The sequence below is a fragment of the Pelophylax lessonae genome (genome assembly GCF_965119305.1).
Source record: "Pelophylax lessonae genome assembly, chromosome: 1".
In the NCBI taxonomy this organism is placed as follows: Eukaryota; Metazoa; Chordata; class Amphibia; order Anura; family Ranidae; genus Pelophylax; species Pelophylax lessonae.
In genome coordinates this window covers 100917823-100941944 of record NC_138768.1, presented here as the reverse complement: position 1 = coordinate 100941944, position 24122 = coordinate 100917823, and the positions used below count along the sequence as shown (strand labels likewise).

General features: G+C 43.6%; 1 protein-coding gene across 1 annotated transcript in view; it reads right to left on the bottom strand.

Annotated features, from left to right (window-relative positions):
- Positions 1-1109: 1109 nt before the first annotated feature.
- LOC309555672 (granzyme A-like) overlaps positions 1110-24122 on the bottom strand; it is a 45512-nt gene continuing 22499 nt past the window's right edge. The window contains exons 3-5 of the mRNA XM_082257703.1: positions 14512-14653; positions 7651-7908; positions 1110-1522 (exon numbers count right to left, since the gene is read on the bottom strand). Of these exons, the coding sequence (XP_082113829.1) occupies positions 1364-1522; positions 7651-7908; positions 14512-14653 (559 nt within the window). The 3' untranslated portion in view covers positions 1110-1363. The remainder of the gene's footprint in view (positions 1523-7650; positions 7909-14511; positions 14654-24122) is intronic.

Genomic DNA, 24122 nt, shown 5'->3' with positions numbered 1-24122 from the left:
TTATTTATAGTATTAAGGTTTGAACAAACCCTCAGATACAAATTTAGCCTCTCTGGATGGTCTAAGGAGGCCTGTAATGCTGCACAGTGCTTTCGATGGTGGTCTGAGGAGGCCTGTATTGCACACAGTGCTCTGAATGGTGGTCTGAGGAGGCCTGTAATGCACAGTGCTCTGGATGTTGGTCTGAGGAGGCCTGTAATGCACAGTGCTCTGGATGGTGGTCTGAGGAGGCCTGTAATGCACAGTGCTCTGGATGGTGGTCTGAGGAGGCCTGTAATGCACAGTGCTCTGAATGGTGGTCTGAGAGGCCTGTAATGCTGCACAGTACTCTGGATGGTGGTCTGAAGGGAGGCCTGTAATGCTGCACAGTGCTCTGGATGGCGATCTGAGGGAAGGCCTGTAATGCACAGTGTTCTGGCATGGTGGTCTGAGAGGCCTGTAATGCACACAGTGCTCTGAAAGGTGGTCTGAGAGTCCTGTAATGCTGCACAGTACTCTGGATGATGGTCTGAAGGGAGGCCTGTAATGCTGCACAGTGCTCTGGATGGCGATCTGAGGGGAAACCTGTAATGCACAGTGTTCTGGGATGGTGGTCCAAGAGGTCTGTAATGCTCCACAGTGATGGATGGTGGTCTGAGAGGCCTGTAATGCACATAGTGCTCTGGACGGTGGTCTGAAGAAGGCCTGTAATGTGCTCTGCTCTGGATAGTTGTGAGTCAGGACTCTCGTTGGGAGGCCTGTAATGCACAGTGCTGCTCTGCACAGTCATTTGAGGTGGCCTGTGATGCTGCATAGTGCTACATACTAAGCTTAGAGCTCCAGGGAAACCAGAAGTTCATGAGGGTATACGTCCCTCCCTCACATTTTAGTTTAGTTTTTGTTCATTAATGAAAAAGGAATTGATTTTCGTCATAGTTTATCATGTCAGTGGATGAAAACATGGTGTACTTTTCCTTTAGGTTTCATTACTATAAAAAGGCCACTGAAGAAAATTTTGATGAAAATGTTTTTGTTGAAATTAACATTGCTTTGCAGACACCAAACTGGATATGTTTGTTAAAAATCCTTGTCATGTACATTGATCACCCAGAGGGGATTGTTTTTTTCACAACAAAAGTGAATTTACTCTTTAAATACATGGCAAAGTTCAATGAAGAAGTTTCACTTTCTGTGAAAAATACTAAGCTAATTGCATGAACAGGGGGCGATAATACTGGACAGAGTACTGGTGCATTGATTTCACAAAGCCAATAAAATATGTGGGCGTTTTAGAAAAACAAAGCTTGCTGCCAATTGAATTGGAAAGGAAAGCTTGCATATAAATTCTATCAAATACAGTATTTACTAAAGATAACATTTTTCTTTATGGCAAGCCACTCAGTTGTTTATATATCCAACAAACAATCTTGCTATTTAAATCAGTAAAGACAGCTGGAATTTCAGGAATACCACATAAATGGCCGCCAAAACATACGACACCCCGCAGTACTCCATTGCAGATCAGTGGTCCACCTGAGTCTCCCTGTGAAAATATATAGATATAAAATAAGGTATACATAACATATGGCCAGCTTTTCATGACCAATTCTATGGACAGCAATGACAGTAGACACTGTAAAACTACAGAAGATAGAAAAAAAAAAAAATTCCAGTTTTACTTGGTGACCACAGTATTTACCAATCAGAAATGGCTGGTGGAGAATCATGGGACATGTAGTCTCATTATAGTGAAGAGATGTGGCCAGCACACCAAGGATTCCTCAAGAAGGGTCCAAAGCTTTATTCTCGTGGTCTTATGGTACACATAAGGCAACATTTCAGAGCCACACAGGGCCCCTTCGTCAGGCAAGTGCTTGACTAGACAGTTGCCTAGTAGTCTTATTGCTACCTGCAGGTATGCCTGGGACTGTTCCTTATGTGCACAACGGTACAACTGGGCTCCAACGCTAGCCAGCTGAAGAGTCAGCACTAAAGACTGCCTCCTTATAGCTGGTACACAGAGAACTTTGCTCATTGCTTAGTTTAAGAGGTACATTTTAGGAAATATTGCATAGAACCCCTAGCTTTTATTTTAAGTGCACTCTAAACCAGTTACAATATCCTTATCCACAGTGTAAACAATGTTTATATGCATTGTTTATTGCCGGTCTTGCTGATTTATGAGTTGATGACATTATAATGGTACAGAACTCGGTTAACTAAGTTACTTTGGAATAGAGATTACATTGTCTAGCAAACTGTGTCTGAATCTAACCTCTGTGTTATTATGTATGCTCATACTATCATTAACCTAAGCTATACCAATACATTGAGTTAATTCACCAATAAACAGTCTTGTAGGTATCTATGCTTATGTTTTTTTTTTTTTTTTTTTTCCAATAAAAAGCTTTATTGCAAGAATTGTCAAATATAAACATTAGCATTGCAAAGGAAATAACATTGATACATTTCAAATTGAAACGCTTGGCAAAAACAAAGAAGTAACAAGAACATGTACATGGAATAGGTCAAAAAGTGCAAAAATGACAGAACAAGTGAGATAACACTAGCTGCGTAGACCAAACCATGAAATTGAAATAACATATCTCATATATATCATACTGCCACTTAAACGTGGCCACGGCAAGTGAGCCGTCGAAAAGGGGGAGAAAAGGAAAAAAGTGACTGAAAAGAGAGAAGGTATGAGGGAAAGGTGGGGATCAGGATGAGGAAGGGTTGAGTGTGCAAAATCGTGAAAATTATAGGAAGGAGGCATAATAAGCAATCACATAATCATGTGACAAACAGTAACTTTGGACCTGAAAAGACCAAGTTCAGATTTGGTTGACATAAAATCTTTTGAAAGTATCAGAAAGAGTAAATTCTAGCCAGGGACGCCAGGTTTTGTGGAAGGCAGAATCACATTCTTTCTTAATAGCAATTATCTCTTCCATCTCAAAGAAAGTTTTAACTCTATGAAGCCACTCCTTCACAGAAGGCCCAGACTGGGCATTCCAATGCATTCACCCTTCCATCCCGATCTCTCATCGAGATCGGCGGCGCATGCCCAGTACACTCTGTTTGCGGTTCACGCGGACAGAGTGAGTTCCGTGTCGGTGGAACGCACCGGCCGCCCATGCTTCCGCCGGATCATTTCCGGTTGGGGGCATGTCCGGCTCCTACGTTCCAGGGAACCTAGACGGCAATCAGCTGAATGTGTGTCATCCAGCTGATGCTTCTTTCAGCTGATGACCACACTTTTTAAACCCTGTCTGTCTAGCATCAGAGCTGCTTGCTCTCTTGCCGGACACACAGGTCTTCTGGGGCTCTTATGCTCTCTGTGAACAACATACTACTGAGGTTCGAGGTAAGAAAAGAAAATCTTTCTTTCTGATCATGCTTGATTAAGCATGACTGACTTACAACCATCAGCCACTTGAACATTGGACATGTGGATGGTGCTTGACTGGATTTTTTGCCTGCATTGTAATTTAATTGTTTTTTTATAACCTTGGCCATTTTCATTATTTGGCTTCATATATATAATTTTTTGTTTTTTGCCCTATATAAAAATATGTAGGCTGAAAGTTCTCTCTAGCACTTTTGACATAATATAGTCCCTGTTTTAGATCTTCTAGTAATTGTGTAATTTCCCATTCAGCAGATTTGCTGTCACGTGAGGTTTCAGCTGCTCCCACCCAGCCTCTAATTGAGACTGGCTAGCATGTAAATTCTGAACACCCTGCATCCAGGATTCTGTGTAAAGATCTTAACACCTTGAAAACGGCACCCCTGATGGACAACATGGATATGCTGACCATTTGTTTTTAATCGTCAGGCAGGCTATCCATACCTATCACTACAGTGAACTATGTAAGTTGCTGGTATATGTTCTACTTGAAATGTACTGGATAATTATATGTGTAAAATGTTGAAACTAATTTGTTGTGCATTGATTACCCACAGACCACCCTCCAAGGGTACCCCTGAGGAAGGAGTTTAATTATACTCCAAAACGCGTCGGGTGACAACCCAGGGGTTCTGTGGTCTAAAGTTCTACTGTCAGATGTGAAGTATCCCACAGCTTGCCTTAATGTTTTTATCTATTTTTGTATAACTCAATAAAGAATTGATCTTTTATATATACTTTTTGTTTTCTATGTGTCAATTTGGTGCCTAAAAAGTCCCACCCAAGGGGAATTCCTTTTTGGTTTTGTAGTTACTTTTTGGGATGTGGCACCGTGGGGATTCACGCAACATGAACAATTATTTATTGCACAATACTATAACTTTTTCACGGAGGGAACCATATTTTCAAAACATTTTTGCACACATGCTAAATCTTGCATATTGGCATAAAGAATGGCTACTTCCATAACATTATATTAACCACTTTACCGCTGCTCACTAGAGCTCTACTGCGGCAAAGTGGCTCTTGTAGGTTTGACGACGTAGACCTACGTCGGCAGACACTCCCCCTTCTCGGCGGCGCGCGCGCGCAACGCCGGAGGCTTGCTCCCGCTGTACTCAGTCACAGCGGGAGTCGGGCCAGGGGAGGAGCAGCGGCGATCGTCGGGGAATCGAGTCTGGAGATCCGCCCGCTTGTGTAAACACAGCAGGCGGATCTCCTAAGTGACAGGCAGGGTCAGATTGCAGGGTTCAGCATAGCTGAACATGCGATCTGTCCCTGTGTCACTCAGTCACCTCCCCGCACACATGTCAGTAAGCACCAGGCATACATTAACCCCTCCCTCTCCAATAAAATTAACCCCTTCCCTGCAAGTGTCATTTTTACAGTAACAGTGCATATGTATAGCACTGATTACTGTAGTAATGTCACTGGTGCCCCCAAAAGTGTCAAAAATGTCAGTCAAGGGTCCGATCTGTCCGCCGCAATGTCGCAGTCCCGCAAAAAAAATCGCAGATCGCCGCCATTATTCGTTAAAAAAAACACCAAAAACAACAGAAATCTTTCCCTTAGTTAGTAAATGCAATAACTTTGGCGCAAACCAATCAAAATACGCTTATTGCGATTTTTTTTACCAAAAATATGTAGCGGAAAACAAATTGGCCTAAAATGATAAAAAATTTTGATTTTTACATTTTTTTTGGGGGGGAATTTCATATAAAAAAATGTGAAAAATATTGTTATTTTTTCAAAATTGTCGCTGTTTTTTTGTTTATAGCACAAAAAGTAAAAATCGCTCAGGTGATCAAATACCACCAAAAGAAAGCTCTATTTGTGGGAAAAAAAGGACATAAATTTCGTTTGGGTACGGCGTTGCATGACTGCGTAATTGTCCGTTAAATTTGCACAGTGCCGAATCGCAAAAAGTGGCCCAGACACAAGACAGCAAAATCCTCCGGTGGTAAAGTGGTTAAAAGCGGAGGACCTGTAGAACAAAAAGCTGTTAGCTGCAAGTTTTATGTAGCACAATATTTATGCAACTGTGTATCAAACTTGTATTTTATGCAAAAAATACACTAAAATGAATTTCAACGATCAAAATAAAGTTAACTGTAAATGAGCATTATTCCCCTCAATCTGGGATGTGCAGCGTGACTTAATATGTGTCGCACAATTGTTGTTTATGTATGTGTGTGTTTGTATGTGCACTTTTCAAAGTTTTTGTTCCCCAATGTCTCCCTTGAGTTCTATCTAAATAGGATCAATCACAAAAAAGAGGAGGGTGGAACATCTGTCAACCAAAACGAATAGTTCATCCAACAGAAAAAAGTAGAATACCTCCATATACTGTATACTATCCTATACCCACAGTTGATCCAGAGGAAGGAGAAAAACACAATAAAGCATGATCCAATTTGTTCCAACAGGAGAAAATGGTAATTCCTGACCCCCCAGGAGGCAACCGGATAATCCCTGGATCAACTACCAAGCAAGGTGTTATTACCTATAAATGGCAATATTCAGTTATATTTTGTGCATTTAGGAATGAATCCAGCACTTTTTTTAAATCTTCTAAACTGGCCAGAACTAGACTCCTGGGGGAGTTGATTGTAAATTTTCACAGCTCTTACTGTGAAGAAGCCTTTCTGTATGTGGAGGTTAAATCTCTTTTCCTCCAGAAGTAAAGAGTTAAAGAGGAGCTCCAGGCTCCTTCAGAAAAATTTAAAGTCAGCAGCTACAAATACTATAGCTGGTGACTTTTATTATAAGGACACTTACCTGGCCAGGGATCCAGCATTGTCCTCACGAATTGATTCTTTAATCGGCTTCAGGTGCATGTCTAGTAAGGGAAACAGAAAGTAAAACCTTGTGGCTTTGCGGCCTGTTTTCCCACTGCACATGTGCAAGTCACGCTGCACCTTGTGAATGGTCCTGTAGTTTTCTGGGTCCTGTGATTCCAGAAGACTGCGGGGGAAGGAAGGAGGGGGATGGGGGCAGGGGCAAACCTCTGACTCAGATTGCCACGACGATCTATGCTGGAAGTGGGAGCGGGTACCTGTCAAAAGGGGAGGAGGGTGCAAACGAGCAGCGCTTCCCCTTTTGGGTGGAGCTCCGCTTTATGATTAGCTTTGCTTACAGAGAGCAAAAGCACCCTAGTATAATATTATTTGATTAATTTATTTTTTATAGGTCTTTAATAGGTTTGCTGTTTAACCCCTAGGCGCCGAGCGCATGCAAATATGCAGCCTCTCGACGGGTGGTCCTTGGCGCCGAATGGCCGCATATTTGCTTGCATTAGTGCCAACAGAGCTGTGCCAAGAGCGCACACCCTGAGTGCTCCAGACACAGTGACCGACGGCTCACAAAAAGCTCACAATCACTTGGCTCTGAGTACACGTAAATATGTGGCCTCTCAGCAGCCAGGCCTTGGCACAGAGCGGCCGCATATTTGTGTGCATTAGCGCCAACAGAGCTGTGCCACAGTGACTGGCGGCTCACGAAAAGCTCAAGATCGCTCCTTGCGATTATAAGTTTTCCGATCATGTGACCGCCAATCACTTAAAGGGTCGGCGGGAGCTGGCACCAAAGAGTTAAGCAGCTAAATATGTGATTTCATCACGCAAACGTCTGAAGACCAGTAAGCTGCAGTATGGTATATTTTTATTCTTGGCTTTAGCTAAAGTTTACATCAGGCTGCCAAGGAATGCGGAACATTCAGATGAAAACTACATTTTGTTGATTATGTAACTTTATTATCATTCCATATTTTTTTTTAAAGCTGAACTCTGGGCAGATATAAAAGACACAAATGAATGCAGCCCTGTAACCAATAATACACCATTATATGTATTTTTTCAATATAAGCAGTAGGTATCTGAATGACCTGGTGTCAGTTTCTTGCATTCCATGTACAGGGTGGGAGGGAATAGCGGTACAAGGAGCCAATAGACAATCAGTTAATGTACTGACAAGAGTGTTACACGATTCAAAGGCTGGGGTGGGTCCAAGGCAACCTGAGCTCAGCAGAAATGGGTTGACTGGTGCTGGCCATCGGACTGAGGACATCTAGTGGATGCAAAAATGTACTGAGGGGGAAATCTATGGAGTGAAGCTGTACATTGTATCAAAAATTTTAACTTAAATTTTTAATGGGCTATTCATTTTTATCTTGTTATTTTTAACCAGAATTTTGTATCAACATACATTATATGTTTTTTTATTGGCTTTTGTTGCCTGGAGTTTGGAGTTGCTCTTATACATACATTGCAAGTTTCTGTTCCCCTGTCATTGGTACAAATCATATTTTCAGTTATTTTGTCATCCCAATACTTTTTGCAGTTTGTTTTGTCCATTATGGTAACATTTGCCTCCATGAGTTTATCTGATTGTTTATTCCGATTTGCATTTCTTGTCGCACCCCATCCTGCCACTTCACAAACCGTTCCTTTAACTGGCTCATCACAGCTTTCAGACAATGGCAGAGCTTTCACAGCATGTGTAAGTTCTGCATCTTCGGATAACTGAATTAAAAAAAGAAAAAAGGATAAATTACCTGTACGCACATGATAAATGCATTCAACTGTACCTACGGTATTGCCTTGTAAAATCTACAGGAAAGTCTCCTCTATCCTTGCATGCTCTTAGACCTAAATACAGCAGTGCCTAGGGCGGCGGGGGGGGGGGGGGGGGGAGGGGGCAAAAAAGCCCTTGCACTGGCACTGACTTGAAAAAAAAAATGGCCGTACATGTTCGGCTATTCCCGGGCAGGCAGTGCATGCGCGGTAAAGTAATGGCGCCGGGCGGCGCCATTTTTAAATGTAAGGCGCCTCAAGGTAAGTGAGACTCCTCTGCAGCAGATGCCGGTGCTGCGGGCATGGTACAGGAGATTCTCCTGTACCATGCACGTAGCACTGCATCTCCTGTACCATGCTGCCCACAGCCCTGCATCTCCTGTACCATTCCTGTAGCCCTGGAAGATTTTTCCCCTTAATGACCAGGCCATTTTTTGCGATTCAGGACTGCATTACTTTAAAGGACAATTGCGCGGTCGTGCGACACTGTACCCTAAAAAAATGTATGTCCTTTTTTTCTCACGAATAGAACTTTCTTTTGGTGGTATTTGATCACCTGTGCAATTTTTATTTATTGCACTATAAGCAAAAAAAGAGCAACAGTTCGGGAAAAAAAAAAAATATTGTTTTTCACATTCTGATATATAACATTCCCCCAAAAAATTGAAAAATCAAAAATGTTCATCCTTTTAGGCCAATTTGTATTCTGCTACATATTTTTGGCAAAAAAAAAATCACAATAAGCGTATTTTGATTGGTTTGCGCAAAAGTTATCGCGTCTACAAACTAGGGGAAAGATTTGTCATTTTTATTTATTTTATTTTTTTTACTAGTAATAGCTGCGATCTGCAATTTTTAGCAGGACAGATTGCACCCCTAACTGACATTTTTAACACTTTTGGGGGGACCAGTGACATCACTACAGTAATCAGTGCTACAAATATGCACTGTTACTGTAATAATGACACTGGCAGGGAAGGGGTAACCCGGGGTGATCAAAGGGTTAAGTGTGAGCCTAGGAGGTGTTTTCTAACTGTATGGGGGAGGGGTTTGTGAAATGAACACAGAGACCTGTGATTCTAAATTGAAGGATCACAGGCGCTCTGTGATCATTTCAGAGAGAACAACGGTCTCTCTCATCGGGGAACGATCGCGGGTGCCCAGCGGCAATTGTGTCTGTTAGCCCAGAGGATTGGCATCCCCGCTGCCTAGTGGGGGCCCCCCAGTAGCGCAGGCTCGCCCCCAGGAGCGCTCCCACGAACCAATGTACCCAAACAAAACAACTAAATATATAAAAAGAAAAATGGGGGTATTGCTGCCCTTAAAACATCAATTAAAACATCAATTGCTTAAATAGATTAAACATAGTGAGTGTAAAATCCTATACTGAATTGAGTCAAAGGACTTAGTACAGCTGCCAACACCTGACTCTGAATTAGAAACTCCGGATCATAAAATGACATAAAATAAATATAGTGTAGCGCTTGTAGCAATAAATTGAACTGCACAGTCCAAAAAAAGTTCATAAAATCAAATGGTAGGAATAAATCAAGTCCTTCCGAGAAGATGTGCTCCCAAAAGTAAATGCCAGACACTCCACGTTCCAAAAGCCCAGTGCATAGAGACCACCACCGAAAGATAAAATTGGCCCCTTACCACAATGCGATGATCCCCACTACAGGGATCGTATCCAGCCTGTATGTCAGATCAGAGGACTCATGCAGATAATATGCCAACTCCTTCTATCTCCCACATCAGCTCCGCTCGGAATACATGCATATGTAAAGAAAGGGAACAACTCCCATAGTGAAGTATAGTCACTGACTTTATTGATAAAGGAAATAAAAAGTGGCAACTCACATTTTACTGGAGACAAAACAGTGTGTAACTCTTCGGAGTATTCCCGGGACCTGGTTTCCAACCAAGAAAATGGCCGCCGCCTCCCCTCGTAGGTCCCAGCGTGACGTGCCGCAGGCTCCTCCTACACGTTTCATCAGTAGATGACGTCGTCAGGGTGTCCCCTGACGACGTCATCTACTGACGAAATGTGACTTTACTTCACTATGGGAGTTGTTCCCTTTCTTTACATATGCATGTATTCCGAGCGGAGCTGATGTGGGAGATAGAAGGAGTTGGCATATTATCTGCATGAGTCCTCTGATCTGACATACAGGCTGGATACGATCCCTGTAGTGGGGATCATCGCATTGTGGTAAGGGGCCAATTTTATCTTTCGGTGGTGGTCTCTATGCACTGGGCATTTGGAACGTGGAGTGTCTGGCATTTACTTTTGGGAGCACATCTTCTCGGAAGGACTTGATTTAGTCCTACCATTTGATTTTACTAACTTTTTTTGGACTGTGCAGTTCAATTTATTGCTACAAGCGCTACACCATATTTATTTTATGCAACTAAATATATAAGTAGGCACTTTGTACCCACTTTTAATGTACAGAGAGGAAGAGGTGGAGCCTAAAGAGTAAGGGGTGTGGTTTACAGATGACATGGCGGGTCTGAAACAGGAAGGGGTGTGGCCTTGACAGGAAGGGGTGGGTCATAGTTAAATTAGGGGGTGCACGAGTTTAGTCCGGCCTAGGGCAGCACAAAACCTTAATACACCACTGCTCTTAGGTGATATTGACATGGAGATGCACTCAAGCTATCAGCTCCGGAAAGGTCTGAAAGTGAGACTGAAAGGTTTCTGTGGCCCTCTAATTTCCCTTTCCAAGCATTGTCAATTGTCTTTTTTTTTTTAAGCAAAAATTTTATTTAAATATTTTATTTTATATATTTTTTTTTTTTTTTACATTTTTTTAAAACTCTGCTTGTTTACTCTTTTTATTGCTCAAAATCCATAAATGCATAAAAATCCAGCATGTACACATCGGAAAGTAAAGATAAATGTATATACTTAATGCCTTTTGCTTTTTTCTATATGGGGATCGCGGGTGGGTACTGTGCAAATATTATATTAATGTGTTTAGTTTCTGTCTGGTACATGGGTGGGATTATGTGGATATTATAAAAATGCTATGCTGTATATTTGTGCTTTTTCTGACCATAAATGTCCTTTAAAGTGGTTGTAAACCCTTGCATGAAGTAACTGGCCCAGGCGATACACAGGAATTAAATAAATCCTTCTACACAAGTTGTACCTGTTTATATGCAGTCTTCTCTACATCCTTTTAAGTCCAGCATTTATAAAGTATGTCTGAGCTAAGAAAGGGTGGAGAGTTGAAAGTACACACTGCAGAACTCAGTGACGAGAGCCCTGAGAGCTGATTGGAGGAAAGGGACATACCCCCTTCACACAGCACACAGGAACAGAGCTAAGGTTGTCAATCATAGGCTGTGTGCTTGAGATCCCTCCCTGTCACCTTTTCTCTTGGCATCAGGAAAACTTGTCAGAAGTGACTCATGCCGATAGCAGAGGGAAGAAGCAGCAGACAGAAATGACACTTAGTGCTCTTAACCGCTTCAGCTTCGGAAAGGTTTATTCCTTTCATGACCAGGCCATTTTTTGTGATACAGCACTGCATAACTATAACTGACAATGGCACACTCGTGCAACGCTGTATCTAAACAAAGTTCATGTCCTTTTTCCCCCCACAAATAGAGCTTTTTTTTGTGTCATTTGATCATCTCTGCACTTTTTATTTTTTGAGCTATAAACAAAAAAAAACAACAATTTTGAAAAATATATTTTTTACTTTATTCTATAAAACATATCAAATAAAAAACATGTAAAATATCTAATTTCTTCTTTAATTTCTTCATCAATTTAGGCCAATATATATTCTACTACATATACTACAAAAAGAAAATCCCAAGAAGCGTTTATTGATTGATTTGTGCAAAAGGTATAGCGTCTACAAACTATGGGATATTTTTATTTATTTTTTTTACTAGTAATGGCAGCAATAGCAGGACTGTGATATTGCGGCAGACTGTCGGGACAGGAACGGACATTTTTGACACTTTTTTGGGAACAGTGACACAAATACAGTGATCAGTGATAAAAATATGCACTGCCACTGTACAAATGACATTGGCAGGGAAGGGGTTAACATTAGGAATGTTTAAAGGGTTAAAAGTGTGCTTGACCAGTGCTTCACTACTGTGGGGGAGGTGCTTGTACTAGGGAAAGGCCTGAATCGGTGCTCCATACCGTCTGTACTGAGAGAATGGCGATCTGCCTGTTTACCAAAGCATTGGCGGGTGCGTATCTGGCGATCATCTCCCACTCTGTCTAATCAAAGCAGGAGCGGGCCGCTGACAGCGCGCGCCCCAGACCAGTGCAGGATCACGTAGCTAGTACCTCAGCTGGGACATTGTTTGTTTTCTGATGACCTTTCTAGTGGACAGAGAACACACGTTTGTGTCTTTCCCATTGTGAATTGGGTGACCTATTGTTTGTCTGTCTGCTAGTATTGTGTGCATTTCACATTGTTAGCTAACTATTGTGGGATGTTATATGTTTGTTTAATTAGATTACTGGTTAAATAAGATCACTGTTAGTTGTTAGCAGACTTGTATAAAGTACTCTAAATTTCTACTTGAGTAAAAGTACAAGTGCTCGATCAAAAAATTACTTGAGTAGAAGTGGAAGTGCTCGCAGAAAAAGTTACTTAAGTAGAAGTACTAAAGTATTCAACATTTTTTTTACTTAAGTATTGCAAGTAGTTTTTTCAAAAAATTTGCTACTTAAGTACTAAAAGTAAAAAGTACCAGTAGTTTTGAAAAAAAATTTCTACTCAAGTACTGAAAGTAGAAGTACAAGTACTGTGTTATGTAGTTATTAAAGAAATAAGTCAAAAGTTTGAACATCATATTGTTTTTATTATTTCAAATGATTTATTCAAATGATTAACCTGTGTTTGTTAGTAGTTTCTTGATGCACTTTAAGCGCTGTAGCACCATTTATTTGTTTGTTTCATATTTTCTTTTTATTGGAAAGATTTGGTATAGCAGCTTTTATTATACACAGCCTTTATTTTCGTATGCGCTGATTTACAAATGACATTATACACGTTTTTTTGAGCTTTATGCAACCTGCCATCTACTGTTCTGGCAGTGGTAATTTTTTTTAAAAGTAACGAGTAACTATGCAGCACAAAAAAAAAATACTTGAGTAGAAGTATCGAAATCATCGAAAAAATGTAGTGAAGTAAAAGTAGAAGTAGGAGAAAAAAATTCTACTCTAGGAAAGTACAGATACCGCATTTCGGTACTTAAGTACAGTACTTAAGTAGTTCTACTTCGTTACTATACATCTCTGGTTGTTAGATGTTATATAGATTGGTGTTTAAAGTTTGCATTGTCATTCTAATATCCTCAAGAGGCGAATGTCCTCCTATGGGGTATACAGTATTTGTCTGAGTTTCAGTAAACAGTCATTCCTTTGGTTGTATCCCAACAACATCTTGTCTGTGTACGATGCTTTGGGTAAAAGGCTGGTATTAGCTCTCGGTCTGCTGTAAAGGCTTGAAGGGTAGGAGGCACTGTTTGGCAGAAGGAAGCATCCAAGCAGGGTGCCAAAGTGGTTCCATTACAGTAAAAAAATATTGTTTGCTTTTCAAAACAATAAAAAACCCAGTACTGATCAAATACCGAAAACAATAAAAAACCCAGTACTGATCAAATACCGCAAACAATAAAAAACCCAGTACTGATCAAATACCACCAAAAAAAAAAGCTCTATTTGTGTGAAAAAAAATGATGTCAATTTAGTTTGGGTACAGTGTTGCATGACCAGACAATTAGCAGATACATTAATTAGTGGTTAAAGGAACTGAGCATTTTAATGTTTCACTTCTTCGGTCTGTTCTGCAAAAATTAAACAACTATAGCTGCTGACTTTTAATAAACAGACCTTTACCTGTCCAAGGATCCAGCGCTGTCTTCACCCGGGCCGCTTTCTACACCGATCTTCAGTCTTCGGCGTTGGCATGTTAACTGTGGGCAGCCGGCCGTGACTCCATGCAGCTTCACAGCTGGGTGCTCATTGCACATGCATGAACCATGCTGTGTGAATGGTCCCACAGCCTTCTGGGACCTGTGACACATCCTAGAAGGTTGCTGGCACAGGGGGTGTGGGGGAGGAAAACTGCAGCATGGATCGCCTAGGTCAGTGATAGCAAACCTTGGCCCCCCCGGATGTTTTGGGACTAAATTTCCCATGATGCTCATGCACTCTGCAGTGTAGTTGAGCATCATGGTAAATGTAGTTCCAAAACATCTAGGGTGACAAGGTTTGCTATCACTGGCCTAGGTGATCCAAGCGGGAGTGGGTACCTGTCAAAACTAGCACTAGCACCCACAACCCACCCCCCCCCCCCCAAAAAATGCTATAAATGTGTCAGAGAAAGGGGCAGAAGGAGGAGAAGGAAGAGCAGAACTTTCCCTTTTGTGTTAAGTTCCACTTTAAACTTTATTAAAATTTTATTTTCTATAAATGAAAAAGCTATTGTTGGTACCAAATTCGGTCAATACTGCTGCTGATAATATTGTATTGACAAATTAATCACCAGAAGAATTCTAGAAGACTTTTACCTTCAGAAGAGCAACATCATATTCATATGATCCATCCTTATATAGCTCATGTGTAACCACTCTATCAGTTTTTCTAAATTGCTTTTCGTTTTCTTCAGCAGAAATGGAATGGGCACCAAGTGTAATATTTGCTGTATGATTACTGTGGGGAAAAAAAAACATATTTATAAAAGGTATTTAAATATTTGACACAGAATGAAAAATGTGTGTAGCACCCTACAGGGAGGTGCTAGCTAAATGTATAGTGGGCCTTGTCTGCCTAACAGAATTATTCATTATAAAATTCATTTAGCTAGGATGTCAGGGATTCCAGATGTGCCTGCTGAGGGGAGAAGTATCCCCACTGGCTCCTGTGAGAGGCTTCTCATAGGGCAGTGTGGGAAGCCCAATCAGGGGACACATCCCAGCTTGTAACTACCCCCAGAAGGCAGATTATGCTGCAAAGGATTCTGGGAGTGGGTATAAGTTGGGGGGGAAGTGCGTGGCATGGTGTCTTGGGTGGGAGCAGAGTCCCAGGAAGGAGAGTGCAGCTGTCTCTCCTCCTGTCTGAAGAAGGCGGGTTGTCTCGGGGTGCCGCCTGAGTGTCCAGAGAGTGCTGAGTTGAACTGAGGGGAGAGAGAGAGGGGTCCAGTCCCAGGAAAGCCTACACAGGTCGTGAGTACTGAGGATTGCCCCTGGGGATCTGCCTGAAGTTAGAGGGGGCCACTCCAGAAGAGGTTCTGGGATCCAGTGTCAGCTAGCTACAAAAAGGGTACCTAGGTTGAGGACCCTGAAGCTACAGAGGGGGTACATAGTCAGTGGATCCTGAAGAGTTCAAGGTCAAAGGGGGCACCTGCAGTTTGGGCCCTGAATTGCACAGAGCGTGCCAATTAAAGTGACAGCTATACAGAGTTCTACTATATACTACATGAAGCTGTGCCAGGCAGGGGAAAGTATTCAGTGACTTTCATAGTACAACAGTGTCAGGAGTTCTACAGTTCTCATTCTTGTATCTTCTGGACTATAAGTCGAAGACTCAGCACTTCTTCTGTTATTCAGAGTGTTCTCAGTGTCAGTGAGCATTGGCTGGCGCCGGCTGGTGTCAAGGAAGCGCTAACGGGCATTTGAGAAGTAAAGTTCCAATTGTAATTAGTTTAAGCCTCAAGGAGTATCCCACTCATTATCCCACTCATTCCCTTCTCCCATCCCCTTTATTCCAATAAAAGAACCACAAGCAAAGATTCCAGAATTGTCGTTGCTTCAGTTGTCACACCCAGGGTCGCAGCTCACATGGGCTGGAGAGATCCCCGGTACCAATGACAGACCCATATCAGGCCATAGGCTTGGAAACCTTGCTACACGTGTTTTTTTTTTTAAAAATACAATTATGAAATTATATTAAAGCTGAACTGCACTGCATCTGAGCACCACAAACCAAAAATGCTATTTAATTCATTTTAATTAATTAATTAATTAATTTTAATCCATGTTTCCATGCTCTATTTTGATGAGAAATCACTTTGAACAACAACCTCCTAGCATTTCTAGCCACAGCCATCTTGAGTAAGGGCAGATTATTCATGTAGCATTTACTTTCTGTAATCCATCTGCCCATAGCTCAGGCATGCAGGCAGGAGGGTTTGCTTAGCTGGGAAAACCCCACCTCCCCTCCTGAAGACTCTTTGGTGTATATCCAGCTTAAGAGTGATGTGACAACTTCCAATTTGCATTTTTGTTCCAGGTCAGTGACTATGAAATTACTGAAGCCACTGGATCAGCATTACAGCTTGACAACTATGTTTAGAAGATGACAGCAATCACAGCTTTGCTCTTAGCACATTTCCGTTTTACATTCAAAGTCAGTGTACACCAGTCCTAATACTCTGTAGAGCTGAAGAAGTCTCTTGGATGAGTGCTGAAACGTCTTTAAGAAAAAGAGCCAATTACTTGCAAATATGTAGTTAAAGAGAAACGTTTGAAGCAGCCTCCTAGATAGGTGCTAGGATTAGTTAGATTTAGTGCTGGCTCACAGTGTTCAGTGGAACTGTGGGTGTTTTGGTAAATTTAGGTTGTCACTCTGTAATCTGTGTGGCTTCAATTGCTGGGTCAGGTAAAATTAGCTGCCTCACTGTATTCATTGCAGCTGTGTGCGTGATTAGTTAGGTCTGCTCAGTGTTACAGCTGCTGTTCAGTTTGGTTGTTTCCTCTATTATCCAGGAGGTTGGAGCAGCCTTTTTCAACCAGGGCTGCTTTGGCAAAATGCCTAGCAATTGATCAAAATTGTTATACAAGCCAGCAGGTGGATGAAGCCTGTCTTTTAGTTACACAAAGCCACAGGTTTTCATTATGCACCATTATAACCTTCTAGACCAGGGGTCTTCAAACTATACTATGACCCTCCAGTTGCTCAGGAACAACAATTCCCATCATGCCTAGTCATGTCTGTGAATGTCAGAGTTTTACAATGCCTCATGGGATGTGTGGTTCCGCAACAGCTGGAGGGCCGTAGTTTGAGTGTCGCTTGGAAGTTGGAAAGGAGTAACCAGCTTTCCCTGGACATTTTGTGAGTACAGACTGCTGAGAGACCGTGGAAACTTTTGGCTGCCTCCACCCCTCTTGTGTTGGAAAGCCAGCTACTGTATGTGTTTGCTAAAGGGGGCATTGACTGGTGGCCATTGTAAAGGGACTATGTTCTTATTTATCTTAAGTAAAAAGCTTGTGTGCTGCTTTTTACTGCTTCCACTACAAGCCAAGTCCACAGTTTACTATATGCAAGGACTCCTGCTTCAGCTGTACAGAAAGGAGTTCACTGTCCCCAACCTGTACATAGTTTCTGTTTTTGGAGTATCCCACTAAATTCCCTCTACCCTATCCAAGTTCTCCAAAAATAAAAACAGCACCTGTAGACTGGTTATTGAGGAAAAGTGTGACTGAGATTGTGTGCCTGACTGGGAGGAAATACACTGAGGAAGAACCTGGGCACATTTCCAAAGGCTCCTATGGAGTAACTTCTACAGTACATGTGGGTGCTCGGTTCTGGATTTTCCCAATGGATACTGCAATGGTTGCTATCGGTAATGGAAGAAAATGGGAGAGACTGCCAGTGTTGTTGTTGGTGCTGTGTGGATTGTGGAGAGGAAATTGGAATGTCCATTCATGGGTAGGAAATCTGTGTGCTGGAGAACTGCTGTGTCACAATGGAGAATGTCTGATTTACAGTAATGGACGCTGCCAGGGCAGAGGTATTTCCAAGTGGCAGCAGTGGAGGAGTTAATGTGTGGTGCGAGAATGAGAGCACCAGTGAGGTCTGCCTAGGGATTGGCAGAGTCACTGTCCATGTCTATGCTACCAGGGAGAATGTCTGTGCTACCATAGATACTGTTGCCAGTGCAGAAACATTTTTAGTTTGTGGCGGTGAAGGAATTAATTTGGGGCGCTGGAGAGAGCCCTGAATTAACTCCTACACCAGTGTGTATATCACTGCAGAAACTGCCTGCTTTACAGTAGAGACTTTTAAAGCTGGAATATGTGTAATTAATGGCAGGGGAAAGAGTTAACATGCACCGCAGGAAAGATTGCTCTGAGAGAGCCTGCCCAAAAATAGGAGCTACCGCCAAAGTGTCAGCCTATCGCAAAAGGCAAGAGGAGTCATCGTCTAAGTTTGGCTAATCCGGAAGGGCGGGCAGAGCTGTTTCTTCACTTCCGGGTCTAGCCAAAAGGGAGCCACGTGAAGAGAGCTAACTAGGGAGAGAGAACTGAGGATGAGCACCGGAGTTGCTGCAGACAGTGATGAATACCCACATAGGCTGGCCAAGCTACAGGTTACTCAATGATACTGGTATATGGCTAGTACCGCAAGGAAGTCTAGCTCTATGAAGTTAGGGTGGAGTTGAGCATGTCACAGTTGTCTGTGGGAATTGCCAGTGTCTCACAGTTAAAGCGAAGTTCCACTCAAAAGTGGAACTTCCGCTCATCTCCCCCCCCCCCCCCCCTCTGGTGCAACATTTGGCACCTTCCGGGAGACAGCGCCGCGTCGCCGTCCCTCGGAAGTTCGGCCCCTCCTCCTTCCCCAGCTGCTGAGCGAACTTAAAAGAGCAGCGCACTTTGCGCATGCGCAGTAGGGAGCCGGCTGTGAACCCGAAAGAGTTTACTGCCGGTTTCCCTTAGAACAAATGGCGGTGACGGCACCCGGCAGCAGTTAAGCTGCAGAGATGCTAGAGTCAGCATCCAAGTTTCTACAGAGCGGTGGTGAGTGCAGCCATTGGGACTGGCACTAATGATTGTTAGCCAGACCACCATCTCTCAGCAAAGCAAAGCTGTAATCTCAGCCTGTACAAAGTTGCACAAAGTTTCAGCCACAGCCAGCTACAGCTAAACCAAGCTATAGAGGAGCCAGATGTCAGCAGTTCACTGGTGCCAGATTCCACCAGTCTATCGGGCGAGGAGAAGCCCACAGTCACAGAAAACTCTAATGTCTTGAAGGTGTCGGATGCTAAAGTTCTTACTGGTGCCTGGGCCGGCCCTTACTCTCCTTCTTCAATGCCCTTCGGGAGGGAGCCGAGATGCCCCCCCGACTCTCTGAGGGCGTACATTACCCTTATTCACAAGGATGGTAAAGACTCGACTCGAGGGTAGCCTGGGATTTCATCAGGGCCACCCTGTCACACATCGGCCTGGGCCCCCGGATGTCCCGTTGGATTTTGGCCTTATATTCTTCTCCCTCGGCAGCGGTAAGGGTTAACGACTGGCGGCCCAACTTTTTCCCCATTACTAACGGCACCTGCCAGGGGTGTCCGCTGTCTCCCCAGCCATTCTTATGCTCTGTCCGCGCCAATCGGGACATTACGGGGCTACAGAGGGCCGGGAATCATCATAAAATTGCCGCCTACGCTAACAATTTTATCTTCTTCATTTCTAACCCGACCTCGACCCTGCCCAACTTACTCCAGGCCTTGGAACTTTATGGTCACCTTTCAAATTATAAAATCAATCTCTCCAAATCAGTGGCGCTCAATGTCTCCACTTCGGCCGCGGGAACCTTACGGGCTTTCTTCCCCCTACAGTGGGTCGCGGGCTCCCTTAAGTACCTTGGTGTCCACATTACAGCGGATCCCCTTGACCTCTTTCGGGTCAACTTCCCCACATTGCTAGGGGCCATCAGGGCAGACCTCCGTGCTTGGCAATCATTTTCGCTCTCCTGGTTCGGTCACTACTGCAATGCTCTCAAAATGAATGTCCTGCCCCGACTGTTTTATGTCATCCAGGCTCTCCCGATCTCTATTCCCCTCTCTTTCTTTAAGCAGGTCAGGGAGGCATTCATGTCTTTTATTTGGGCCTCCAAGTTCCCCAGGATCAAGCTTTCGACACTGTCTCTCCCTAAGGCGAGGGGAGGGGTGGGGCTTCTGGACCTCCTACGGTACAACAGGGCCTCCCACATGGTGCTGATCCTCGATTGGCACTGCCATGCAGAGGCCAAGCAGTGGGTGAGTCTCGAGCGTGAGGTGGCGAGCCAGGCATTGCCCTTGGGCCCCTGGTCCCTCCCCTCTCCTTAATTGACCCAATTGCTGATCACCCAGTCATCGATACTACTACTCTTAAGGAGGCCAGGCTTGTGCGACGTCAACCAATGGTGGCCCCCTTGCCCTCCCTTCTTATGCCTATACTGGGCAACCCAGAGTTTCCTCCGGGCTGCACGAGTGCCTGAATATGGAACCTAACCCTGGCTGGCAGGACGTGCCTTGGGGATTTCTGGTCAGGAGGTGATGTCCCATCCCCTGCTGAGGTCTCTCACTGGCCTCCTGACCCCCTTGACCCCCTCAGTGTAAACCAGATTCGCCATTTCCTCCTCTCTATCCGCCGGGAGGGATACACTCCCTGGCCTCTGACGCTGTTTGAATCCATGTGCAAGAGGGGTGACCCTTTTAGGCACTCTCTGTCCTTCCTATACACTCATCTGACGCGACGGATGGCTTTCACTTCTTCCGACACTGGGAGCCTGATTTAGGCATCTCGTTCAGCTCTAAACAGGTTGATAAGATCTTAAAACTTACTCACAAGGCCTCCATGGCTAACAAATACCAGGAAGTGGGCAATAAGATTCTCACCAGATGGTACAGAGTCCAATCTGTGCTTCACAAGATGGATGCCTGGTCCCCAGACAGTTACTGGAAGTGCCGCGCGGAGGGGGGGGGGTGGCGATGATACACATCTTCTGGGCCTGTCCCCTTCTCAGGGGCTTCTGGGACGAGGTCGCGTCGGTCGTTCGGCAGCTGACTTCGATCCAAGTGGGAAACGACTCTGCGTTATGTTTACTACACTTGACAAAACGCCCGGTTCGGAAGTACAAGAAGTCTTTAACCAGTCAGCTCCTCAATGCTGCAAAGGCTTGTATCCCAGCTATGTGGAGGCAGACACAACCCCCACGCGCTCTCTATGGTTCTCTAAAGTTAACGAGATCCATCGCATGGAGGAACTGACGGCCACCATCAAAAACACGGAAGAAACCACCTGGGACCTATGGAGACCATGAGTATATTTTACTGGCACTGACGCCTACCTGCAAGAAACCGGTTGATAATATAGTGCCCCTCTGCAATTCTCGGGGGCCCTGCCTTGGCTGCCTCGCCCTGGCCTCATCCTCCTCTGCCCCCCCTCTCTGCTCCCTCCCTACCTCCCCTCTCTTCACCCCCTCCTTTCCCCTGCCCTGCCTTACCTCCGTACTACTGTTCTTTCATTCTGCCTCATTTTCCCTCTGGGAGATTATCCCTCCCTCTGCCTAATGTTTCATATGTTACTCCCCTATGGTATGTCAGAGTGCATCTCCCTGAGACGCAGTAACGGGCCGCTCGGGCCCGCAACCTTCAGTCTCCATGGCACCTGACTCACTCAACGTGCACCCTGAATGCGCCCGTTTAGGAGATATTTACCTTACATGCAGCCAGTGACGTCACTGGCGCATGTGCTCTGAAGAACGGCCGCTCGTGCCGTTCCTTCAGAGCCCTGTGCCGTGACCGTCGGCTCCCGCACGCGTGCGTGGGAGTGACGTCATCGTGGCTCCAGCCAATCAGATGGCCAAATGCCGCGATCCCGGAAGACAGGCAACTGGACATGTCGCCCGTCATAGAGGTAAGCGGGCGCCACGGCGGGGGCTCGTTCTGAGGTAAGTATTTCATAATGAGCTAGTATGCTATGCATACTAGCTCATTATGTGTTTCTCTTGCAGGGTGAAAAAAAAATGTGGGTTTACAACCTCTTTAAGTCAAAATGTCCAAATTGGGCCCAATTAGCCATTTTCCCTCCTCTGTGTCATGTGAATCGTTAGTGTTACAAGGTCTCAGGTGTGAATGGGGAGCAGGTGTGTTAAATTTGGTGTTATCGCTGTCACTCTCTCATACTGGTCACTGGAAGTTCAACATGGCACCTCATGGCAAAGAACTCTCTGAGAATCTGAATAAAATAATTGTTGCTCTACACAAAGATGGCCTAGGCTATAAGAAGATTGCCAAGACCCTGAAACTGAGCTGCAGCACGGTAGTCAAGACCATACAGCGGTTTAACAGGACAGGTCTCACTGAGAACAGGCCTCGCCATGGTCGACTGAAGAAGTTGAGTGCACGTGCTCAGCTTCATATCCAGAGGTTGTCTTTGGGAACTAGACAAATGAATGCTGCCAGCATTGCTGCAGAGGTTGAAGGGGTGGGGGGGTCAGTGTGTCAGCGCTCAGACCATACGCTGCATACTGCATTAAATTGGTCTTCATGGCATCCCAGAAGGAAGCCTTTTTGTAAAGATGATGCACAAGAAAGCCCACAAACAGTTTGCTGAAGACAAGCAGACTAAGGACAGGGATTACTGGAACCATGTTCTGTGGTCTGATGAGACCAAGTTACATTTATTTGGTTCAGATGGTGTCAAGCGTGTGTGGCGGCAACCAAGTGAGGAGTACAAAGATCAGTGTGTCTTGCCTACAGTCAAGCATGGTGGTGGGGTTGTCTTGGTCTGCATGAGTGCTGCTTGCACTGGGGAGCTACAGTTCATTGAGGAAACCATGAATGCCAACATGTACTGTGACATACTGAAGCAGAGCATGATCCCTTCCGTTTGAAGACTGGGCTGCAGGGCAGTATTCCAACATAACACCCTCAAACACACCTCTAAGATGACCACTGCCTTGCTAAAGAAGCTGAGGGTAAAGTTGATGGACTGGCCAAGCATGTCTCCAGACCTAAACCCTGTTGAGCATCTGTGGGGCATCCTCAAATGGAAGGTGGAGGAGCACAAGGTCTCTAACATTCACCAGCTCTGTAATGTCATCATGTAGGAGTGGAAGAGGACTCCAGTGGCAACCTGTGAAGCTCTGGTGAACTCCATGCTCAAGAGGATTAAGGCAGTGCTGGAAAATAATGGTGGCCACACAAAATATTGACACTTTGGACAGAATTTGGACATTTTGACTTAGGAGTGTACTCACTTTTGTAGACATTAACCTCCCTGGCGGTATGATTATGTCAGGAATTATATACCAAAAGCGGTACAATTTTTTTCATGGAAATTTGGCGTTATGTATTATAGGCCTACAATTCTTAGTAATTACTGACTTAAACCTGACCAAAACAAGAGTCTAGTAGACATCCCAGATGTGATAAATTTGAAACACAAACGCATGAATTATAATCGAATCAATAATATAATTTTATTATATAATATATAATAAAATTATATTATTGATTAGATTATAATTCATGCGTTATATATTATATATATATATGTGTGTGTGTATATATATATATATATATAACGCATGAATTATAATCGAATCAATAATATAATTTTATATATATATATATATATATATATATATATATATATATATATATATATAAAATGTGTGTGTGTGTATATATATATATATATATATATATATATATATATATATATAAATATATATACATATATACACATATATATATATATATATATATATATAATATAAAATGTGTTATGTGTTTGTGTTTTATGCAACGTTTTGAATTTCCCTCCCTAGTTCCGCTCCCATGCAGCATTGCTGCTGCAGGGAACGGAACTAGGAAGTCATCACACCGACAGAGGAGCGGCGGGACTCTTGGCTGGCGGTCACAGCAATGAGAGATCATCGCTGGATCGCCAGGAGAAGGTAAGAGACACCGCTGCGCTCTCTGCACATCCACCCCGAGCGTGACTCGGGGATACCGATCCTGGACTAAAAAATCCACCCCGAGTCATGCTCGGGATTACCGCCAGGGAGGTTAATGGCTGTGTATTGAATTATTTTGAGGAGACAGTAAATTTATACTGTTATACAAACTGTACGCTCACTACTTTACATTGTAGCAAGGTGTAATTTCTTCAGTGTTGTCACATGAAAAGGTATAATAAAATATTTACAAAAATGTGAGGGGTGTACTCACTTTTGTGAGATAGTGTATATGACTTTGTCATTCTTTAATGCCCAGTAGGGGCCTGGTAGTGTGTTTAGACGACTAGGTGGCACAGTTTGATAAGTATATTATGTAATAGTGATTTATGTGCTTAGACTAGATTGTGCTCACCTGCATATGTTTTACATTCAGAGAAAACATTTAGGGTAAGGAATG